The sequence below is a fragment of the Triticum dicoccoides genome, chromosome 2A (genome assembly GCF_002162155.2).
Source record: "Triticum dicoccoides isolate Atlit2015 ecotype Zavitan chromosome 2A, WEW_v2.0, whole genome shotgun sequence".
NCBI classification, from domain to species: Eukaryota; Viridiplantae; Streptophyta; class Magnoliopsida; order Poales; family Poaceae; genus Triticum; species Triticum dicoccoides.
The window spans coordinates 320,354,625-320,364,170 of record NC_041382.1 but is presented as its reverse complement, the minus strand read 5'-3'; the positions used below and the strand labels follow the sequence as shown (position 1 = coordinate 320,364,170).

Here is a 9,546-nt window from a genome sequence, read left to right as displayed (position 1 = left end):
GCCCCTCGCCCCCCAGTCGGCTCTCGCCCCCAGCCGCCTCCCGGCCGGCCTCAGGCCTCCTCGAGCCGCCGCGCCAGAGGCCAGGCGGGCCAGAGGCAGCCACGCCGCCGCCCCGAGCTCCCCGCAGGTATGCTTCCTGTTCTTCCTTTTTGTTTTATTTTTTTCCTTTTTGATTCATTGTTGGCACTCACAATTTTTTTCCTAGAGGATGAAAGAGGTTTAAACCTTCCTTGTTTCTATGGCAATGTTGGTACCCGTGTGCAACCGGAAAGAAACCCTTCTCGCATACACGCTTTTCGTCAAGTACATCGTGAGATTGAGGATGCAACCACTCATGGTCGGCTCCGGGATGATCTAATAGAGCACCACTGGCAGTTGGATGGGCGGAGCATTGGCCCATGATGTATCTTTGTTTTACTTTTCTATGTCCTATTTAATTCGAACAATTTGTGTAATTTGCTCAAACATTGTTGTAATAATTTGAATGATTATTTTTTTATTTGGTGTTGTAATAATAAGTAGAATGATTATTGTTTTATGTCAAATGTGATGGAATTTGTGATGAAATGTGTGATATATGAAATGACAGTTTTAAAGGTTGGGGTTGAGGCAAAGACTAGAACCCTCAAATCCAACCCTTAGTTTAAGGGTTGGGTTTGAGGGTTCTAGTTTTTGCCCCTATTTTTTAATCCTTATAAAAATGTTAAAAAGTGGCACTTCTCAATCCTTAAAACTGCTACAAGGATTTGAGGATTTAGGTTTTTTTTTTTTGATCTATTTAGGGGTTCTATTAGTAATGCTCTCACGCGGGGCGATTCCCCCCCGCCACGACCCAAACCGAACCCCCCACACATGAACGCCACCAGCACGAGACGATACAGACGAGACCAGCAGCTCCATCTCCACAATTCGTGTGCCTTCCCCCACCACTACGCGGCTCCCGAGGAGACGAATCGAGCCTCCTCCTTCTCCACTCCCGGTCGCCGCCGCTACGTCGATGTGAGCATCCCCGCACCCCGATCTCCCGCTTCCTCTCTCTGTCTCTGCACCTATTTTTCATTTATATTTTTGAAAAAAGAATCGGTCCAAAGATGGCGCCTGGGTGTGTTCCTCTGCGATCAGGAGGTGTGGGAGCGTTCCATTTGGGGAAAATCGCGCTCTGACGGGTTGCCTGTGGTCCGATTTGGCCGCCGCCAGCTGATCGGGCACCGGAAGGAATGGTGTCAGTTGTGTGTGTGCGCGCGCGTGAGCGCCGGATTTGGGCGACAGAACGGGCTGTTAGTGGAGTTGGGATTTGGGTGGGTTGTACGCTTGCCGATTGGGTGCCGGATTGCTGGTGATCTACTGCTAAAGACGGAATTTTTTATCTCCAGTGGAAATCTCCTTTTTTTTTGGTGGGGGGTGGTCAGATGATTGATTCCCTTTCTTTTCCACGCCAATCGATGCATTCGTCCTCGTGAAAGGCTGCGGTGAAGACGAAGTATGCTGTGGTTACCACCGGCGGTGACTTTTGCCATGTTGGGCGGTTGTGGGCACATTAGTGTATGAAACACTTGTTCCAGATTTCCATTTGTGTCTACAAAAATAGTTCTATTTAGTTATGTATGTTGATCAACAATTTCAACTGTGTTTATGCTTGTGCAGATTGGAAAGGGCTCCGACAGCTCGAACACCGACTTAAGTTGCATGGGGAGAGGATGCCAGAACTGCGCAGCAGTACTCGCCAAGCACGTCTGAGGTTCAGGAAGCTTGACGATCAACAAGCAGAGCCGGCTGTGAAACCGGTGCCGCCTGCTCCACAGAGAGCAGGGAAGTGCGATCATATACCTGCTGCCAGGGGCAGAAAGGGTGCTCCTTGGAGAAGAGTGGTGCCGGCACCAAGGCGTGCAAGAAAGGGAGCGGAAGTTGTTGACTTGGATGCTAACCTGGGTTCTGAACACCTCCCTAAAGCTGTTGCCATACATGCAGTTGTTTGTGAATCCAAGGACCCTGCTTTGAACAAGGTTGCTCAGGGTGTCGGCAATAAAGGTATGAGAATGGATGGTGAAAGTGCTGAGAAGCTTGTCGGCGCTGAAGACGATTCAACAATAGCACCAATCCCGGAGAGGGTACTTCTTTTCCATAATTTTTTTATCATGAACCGCCATTTTGTGACCTGACATAGTTTTCAATTGACTTTATAGTTCAATAATTTTAATGCAATGGTTTACGCCTTACTCATGTTCTCTAGGATGTTCATTCTGTTTTAGATTGATCACATAGGGCACAAGCAAAAGGACCTTCATCTTTTGTTAATGTTGCAAAACTAAACATAGGATATCATGCTGTATGTTCGGAGCACAAAACAGAAAAAAAAACTCCATCCAGTCCAAAATAAGTGCCACAGTTTTGAACTGAACAAAACCGCGCCACTTATTATGGATCCTCGGGAGTATTTCGCTTTGTCCCTCTGTCCTACATAGATTACATCCATTGTTTCATGCCTTATTTGATGCCATCACATTAGGGACTCATCCATCAATTCAGGGGTAGACATTGCTACGGTTAAATAGTTTACCTAAACTGTCAAATATTTCTGTTGTAGATCTAGAAAAAGCTTACCAGTTACTCCCTCCGTTCCAAAATAGATGACTCAACTTTGTACTAAGGGAGTAGTTAATATGGCCTACGTAATTCGAATATAGTTTCACATGGCGCGGAAGTAAACGAACTGCAGAATTACCCTCTTGCATCCGGAAATCCAGATCTCTATGCATATAATGACATGCTACAGCTAAATCCATTGCCTTGTTGCACAACTTTGCATCACTGGAAATTCTGCCCTAGATGATGCTATGAGGGACCTGCAATATCTTATTTGTCATAGTTGCCAGTTGTGCTACTTGGCAGCATCCCACTTGACAGGTCCGTTATCTTGATCCAATCCAATACACAAAACAGCGAATTGTCATGGAAAAACATGCTACTTCTTTAAGTCCTTGTAGTTCGAATATAGTTGCACATGGCCCAGAAGTAGATGAACTGCAAAATTGCCTTCTTACATTGCAATGTAGGTCTCTGTGTAATGACAGGCTACAGCTAGGTCCATTGCCTCGTTGCACAATTTCGCCTCACTGAAAATTCTGCTCTAGATGATGCTATGAGGGATATGCAATGTCTTATTTGTCGCTTTGTCGGAGTTGTCAGTTCTGCTATTTGGAAGCTCCTAATACCATGTCATTTCTGCAGGTTCATGTAGGTAATTCTCCTGTGTATATAACTGACAGGAAACTAGGTAAAGGTGGCTTTGGTCAAGTGTATGTTGGTAGAAGGGTATCTGGTGGGACTGCTCGCACTGGTCCTCATGCATATGAGGTTTGTTTGCTCTAAAAATGTTTATGAAAAAAAGGCAGCTTTTTGTCACATTAATCAAAACTACGGATAATAACTATGTAGGTTGCATTGAAGTTTGAGCACCGGAGTAGTAAAGGGTGCAATTTTGTCCCCCCATATGAGTGGCAAGTTTATCAGTACGTACTTTGGACAGTCAACTCCTTTTTGTAGTTATGCTATTCTCTTCATCTCTTGAACTTTCTGATCAGTGAGCATTGGGTTTTTGTGTAACAAGGACTCTCAACGGCTGCTATGGTGTACCGGCAGTCCACTATAAGGGCCGGCAGGGCGACTACTATATCCTTGTGAGTTTATTTAAGTTAATCATCTAGACTGGTAGGCTGTTTTTTCTTTTAAAATTGATCATATTGAAAAAATAACTAGGTAATGGATATCCTTGGTCCCAGTCTTTGGGATGTATGGAATTCGCTGGGACAAGCGTGAGCATCCTCTTGTTCCTTTTGACATTGTATACTTTATTGAAGACAAAGTTCTTCTGTAATCTGTACTAAAAGATTTAACACTTCCAACAGGATGTCTCCACATATGGCTGCTTGCATTGCTGTAGAAGCCATATCAATTCTTGAGAAGTTTCATTCCAAAGGGTAGCTTAAAGTTATCTTCAACCAATGCATCGCTGTTCATTCTTGTTAACACATCCTATTTTTGTTAGGTTTGTTCATGGTGATGTGAAACCAGAGAACTTTCTGCTTGGTCTGCCTGGATCACCTGAGGAGAAGAAGCTTTTCCTTATTGATCTTGGTTTAGGTATTCTATTAATCAACAAATTCTATTTCATCGCAATATTTCATGACATAACTCAGGGTCATAGTCTTCTACTTTTCTTTAAACCAGATTAGTGTGTTTTTCTTTCATTACTGATTTGTGTTGATATGGTGATGTCTAAACTGTGCAGCATCAAAGTGGAGAGATTCGTCAGGTCAACATGTTGATTATGATCAAAGGCCTGATATCTTCAGGTTGGTTATTTTCCCTATGCGTACTTGTTTTTTCGCCTATGGTACTTCTTTACTTACCCTTTTTTCTTCGTTTTTACTAGGGGGACAATTAGATATGCAAGTGCTCATGCTCATCTAGGTCGTACAGGTAGTAGGAGGGATGATTTAGAGTCATTGGCATACACCCTTATATTTTTAATAAAAGGAAGATTGCCTTGGCAAGGCTACCAGGTAGATTTAATTATACCTATTGCGTTAACTTCACTATATTTTCCAGGTGTTCACTTAGGTCTGTTCCAATGTTACTTTCTTGACATCACAGGGAGATACCAAGAGTTTCCTTGTTTGCAAGAAAAAAATGGCTACCTCACCGGATATGTTATGCAGTTTCTGCCCACCTCCGTTCAAACAGTTTCTTGAGTCTGTCACAAATATGAAATTTGATGAAGAGCCAAATTACGCCAAACTTATTTCTCTCTTTGAAAGTTTGATTGAATCACCTGCGTCAAGGCCCATCAGAATTGATGGGGCCCTTAAGGTCTGTGTTGCTGTACTTTCACTGTCATGTTTGGTTAGCTTGCTTCTTCTGTGTCTTGTTATGAACCTTTTCCCCAAATTCTAGGTGGGGCAAAAACGTGGAAGGCTACCTGTAAATCATGAAGAAGATGATCAGCCTAAGAAGAAAGTTAGATTAGGGAGCCCAGCATCACAGTGGATTTCAGTTTACAATGCCAGGCGCCCTATGAAGCAGCGGTAATTACACTAATTGATGTTTGAAATAAAGTAGATGATACGAATATGATTAATTGACATCATTGGACTTCTGATATCTGTTTTTAAGTGGTAATTCCAAAATTCGTTGCCTTATCCATGAAGTTAATACAGACTAGCACGAAGCTCCACGCAAAGGTCCAACGGCTAAGCAGTCTACTGATTCTTGGTTGAGTCTCAGTCGACTGAAGTTCAGCAAACCCGTTAATTGTCGTATTACTGCTTCCCATGTTTTCTTTGTTCAGTTTAGGCAAGATATTCTTGTTACACCTATTACCCGAGTTTAAACCATCTGTCTGTAGTTAACATGCAACAGCAGGCAAAGTAACCATCTAAGAATTCAAATATCTGTGGCCATGGCCTCCAAGTAACTAGTTTGCACAATTCCTTATATACTGGTAGAGGTATTAACTGTGCTTGTAGTTTCTAGTGATTAAGGCTTTCAGTTTGCACTTCTTCATGTACACATATTTCTTTGCGTAGTATCCATGCCTTTACTTTTTGAAATATCTCATTGTCAGTCCCTTGTTTAATACATTGGTTATAAAGTAAATATAAATAGTTTGGCATTGTATTGACGGAAATTAAAGCCAATATATGTTGATTCTCTTTGTTAGGTATCATTACAATGTTGCTGACAACAGGCTTCAACAGCATATAGAAAAGGGTAATGAGGATGGTCTATACATCAGTTGTGTGGCTTCTTCAGCAAACCTTTGGGCTCTCATTATGGATGCAGGAACTGATTTCGGTTCTCAGGTTTATGAACTCTCACCTGTTTTTCTACACAAGGTATGGTAGTCTCATAAAGCATGATTATTATTGATTAGTGCTGTTGATAAATTACCGAGTGAGGATTCCTAATTCTGTTTCCAATACACAGGACTGGATAATGGATCAGTGGGAGAAAAGTTTCTACATAACAGCAATAGCTGGAGCATTGAACGGAAGTTCATTGGTTTTAATGTCTAAAGGTCTGTGGCTTATGATTTTATATCAATCGGGTTTGCCACTTAAATTTGTATTTTGTGGCAATATTTTTGTTGACGACAAAGAAAAAACCAAATGTTTTGTTTGTACGTATTTAGCTTGGTACCTCCCATAAATGTCATTGTTCACAGGGTTATTCATAATATGATATAACTTGTTCTGTGTCATGTTTGCAGGAACTCCTTACACTCAACAATCGTACAAGGTTAGCGAATCATTCCCCTTCAAGTGGATCAATAAAAAGTGGAAAGAAGGTTTTCATGTAACATCTATGGCCACAGCTGGAAATCGCTGGGGAGTAGTCATGTCAAGGAACTCTGGCTATTCTGAACAGGTCAGAATACTTGATTGGCATTGTTAGCCATATGAAATTGTCCATTCGATTAATGTCCCAGTATAGATTTCTGTAAATTTTCCAGTGACTATAGCATGGCTAGTTTACGAGGCTAAGTTCTTTATGCAATTTCAGATTGTTGAGTTGGATTTCCTGTATCCAAGTGAAGGCATCCATCGGCGATGGGAGCATGGTTACAGAATAACTTCTTCAGCAGCTACCGGTGATCAAGCCGCTTTTATCTTGAGCAAGCCAAAACGGAAACCAGTAGACGAGACACAAGAAACTCTACGGACCTCAGCCTTTCCCAGCAACCATGTAAAGGTACCTTAGCAGCTCATACAATAGTGTTACTCTTGTCATAAAATACCAGGGATTCTTCATATCCTCTACTATTACATACCACTCCCTCCGTCCCATAATATCAGAGCATTTTTGACACTCCGTCAAAAACGGTCTTATATTATGGGACGGAGGGAGCAGTAGATTACATGGCGGTATGATGCTTGTCTCCGGAATTCAGTACCTTAGCTTCTTCTGTTGCGGTGCCAAGCTAACCTTGGAAACTACTTGCAGGATAAATGGGCCAAGAATCTATACATTGCTTCGATCTGCTACGGGAGAACTGTCAGTTGACCAAGAGAGGGACGTTTACTACTTTGGCAAATGAGCATCAGTTGATGTGAGATACAAGAGAATTGCCATGATAGGATTCAAAAGCAGAAGTTGATGTGATGGTTAATTCGACCTAATTGTAAAACCGAATGCATGTTGTGGACCTTCTCCATAAGATGCTAACATAATCCACACGAAATTTGCATTTATAGTTTGGTTAGTTTCACCTTTGCGCTGTTGGGCAGTCATAATCTTAAAGTATGGTGAGAGATGGCGCTCCGCTCCCATTCCCCTCCCCGCTCCCTAGCCTAGCCTAGCCCCCCACCAGCCTCGCCGCCGTCGATCTCGCCGGTAGCCCTCCCTCCTACCCTTCCCTTCCCCCCTGGCCATGGCCTCCGCCGATGCTCGTTCCGGTGACTCTAGCCTCGACGGTCGCATCCGTTGGAGTGGTTTGCGGGCGAGTCCTTTGACTCGTGCTCCTACCGCGAGGTCGTCAGCACCCCGCCGGCCCCGTGCTCCTCCCCCCTCGCCGGCCGCGCCGCGCCCGGCCCTTGCTTCCTCAGCCTTGGTGCCGCTCCGCTCGACTGTGCCGGCCGTGCTGGCCGCCCGCGTTCCGGCCGTCGCTCGCCTGGGACCATGCTCGGAGGTCCATCGCGTCAATGGAGGCCCTGTGCTCGACGCCGATGGATTCTAGCAGCTGCGGCGGAGGAACCGTCGCCCGCGCGCGCGAAGCGCGGCCACCCCTCCCTCCCATCGCCGCCGTCGCAGCCCGTCGCCTAAGGAAGTCGCCGTCCTGTGCTTCAGGTGCCTGGAGGCCGGACACCAAGTGCGGGCCTGCACCAATCTCGTGCGTTGCCGTCACTGCCTCATCTCCGGCCACGAGTCCAGCTGTTGTGAGACGCTGCTGCCCGGTGACCATCGTGCGCAGCCTCCGGCGGCTCACCGTCGTGGGCCAGACACCCCGCCGTGCAACCCCCCTTCCCAACTCCCCCGCTCCGCCGCGCAACACCCCACCGCCGACCCCGCCGCCCGCCTCTGCGCCGGCGCGTGTCACCATCACTTGTTCCATCGAGATGGAGGAGGCGGAGGAGGTGCTTGCGCGCGGCATGGTGGCCACCATCACCGGTACCAGGCCCTCTGTCTCCCCGGCCGACGTGGAGGCAACCTTGCATGCCATGTTCGACCTGCAGCCTGGCGACTTCACTGTACACAAGCACGTCCCGGAGGACTTTCTCAGCATCTTCTCCTCTCGGCTGATCATGGACCGGATGGCCGGCGACCACCTCATCAACTCCGCCCACTTTACCCTACTGCTTCGCCCTTGGTGCAAGCTCGCCCACGCCATTGCTGGGAGCTTTGCATTCTCTGTGCAGCTCGAGCTCCGCGGCATCCCGGCGCAGGCATGGCACCTGTCCACGGCCGAGCACATCCTTGGGACTGGCTGTTGGGTTGAGCGGCTGCACCCGGATACGCGTTCCCGCGCTGACCTTGCCACATTCCGGCTCACCAGGCGCGTGCGGGACTTGGCCTCCATTCGCCGGGATGCCATCCTAGAGATTGTCGAGCACGTCCCCGGCATCCGCCCTGACCTGCCTCCGGCCGTCCGCACTCTGGAGTACCCCATCTCCATCCGGCTAGTGAGGTCCGCTACCCTTCCTAGGGTGGTTGATGATGTTGCCAATGGCGATGGCAATGGTGATGGCGATGCTCGTGGCAGCGCGCACGACGCCGCTGGTCGTTGCCATGGACGCGGGCAGCAACGCCGCCGTGGCCGGAAACGTCACCGCTCAACCTCCTTCCCCGACGGACGCGCCGATGGCATGGCGGTAGACTCCGCCAGCTGGACTTGCTCCAGAGGCCGCCTACGGGCCGATGGCGAGGCGGTCGACCCTGGCTGGCTGGCGTCCGCGCCGCCGCGGCTGCGCATGCGCCTCCGCCCGTACCGTCCCGTGCCAGATGCATGGATGCATGGCCGCATGCTGGGGCCCACCCCTAGTCACAAAGCCAAAAGAGGAAAGCGGGGCGGAAAGAAAAAGCGCGCTAGGATTCAGGCTGCGCTGGCCAAAGCTGCAGCTGCAGCGGATCCCAGGCCGACTGGGTCGCCACCCTAGCGGTGGTGCTTGCCACCTCGACAGCTGGCAACAACCAATTGGCGCCCGCCCACACTCCTCCTGTAGCCGGGCCCATAACGACCCAGTCTTGCACGTCGTTGTGCGCACAGGGAGACAGCCAAACTAGCGATGGACCCACCACGGCCAATGCTTGCACGCTTGGGGATCCGGATAGCTTATCCCCTATCAGTGAGGTCCCGGACTCGCTCCCTATGGCTCCCAAGGTTGATCCGCTGTCGGGGCAAAGCGATGCTTTGCCCTCGTCAGCTCATGTGGCCAATGAAGTACATGCTGCTTTGCATGCCGGCCCCGCCACTTCGATGCGTGATGTTGCGCCCTCGTCAACCCTCGTGGCCCTGGCTGAGCTGCATGCCAGCCCCTCCTCGGCTATGCG

At 48.0% G+C, this 9,546-nt stretch overlaps 1 protein-coding gene across 3 annotated transcripts; it reads left to right on the top strand.

The window, feature by feature from the left end:
- The first annotated feature begins 807 nt into the window (after positions 1-807).
- On the top strand, positions 808-7,267 carry LOC119354466 (casein kinase 1-like protein HD16). Of its 3 annotated transcripts, XM_037621193.1 has the most exons (18): positions 808-999; positions 1,464-1,542; positions 1,645-2,108; positions 3,229-3,354; positions 3,436-3,509; positions 3,608-3,677; positions 3,757-3,812; positions 3,906-3,977; positions 4,046-4,140; positions 4,289-4,352; positions 4,433-4,562; positions 4,654-4,869; positions 4,954-5,084; positions 5,720-5,894; positions 5,986-6,076; positions 6,269-6,426; positions 6,562-6,750; positions 7,003-7,267. In XM_037621193.1, exons 3-18 carry the CDS (start codon positions 1,698-1,700, stop codon positions 7,060-7,062), a joined length of 2,118 nt encoding a protein of 705 aa, XP_037477090.1. In that variant the 5' UTR covers positions 808-999; positions 1,464-1,542; positions 1,645-1,697; the 3' UTR covers positions 7,063-7,267. The 3 variants fall into 3 exon arrangements, with proteins under 3 accessions (XP_037477090.1, XP_037477091.1, XP_037477089.1); XM_037621194.1 differs by lacking the exon at positions 1,464-1,542 and having other exon boundaries at positions 4,289-4,337; XM_037621192.1 differs by lacking the exon at positions 1,464-1,542 and having other exon boundaries at positions 809-999.
- Positions 7,268-9,546: the final 2,279 nt, after the last annotated feature.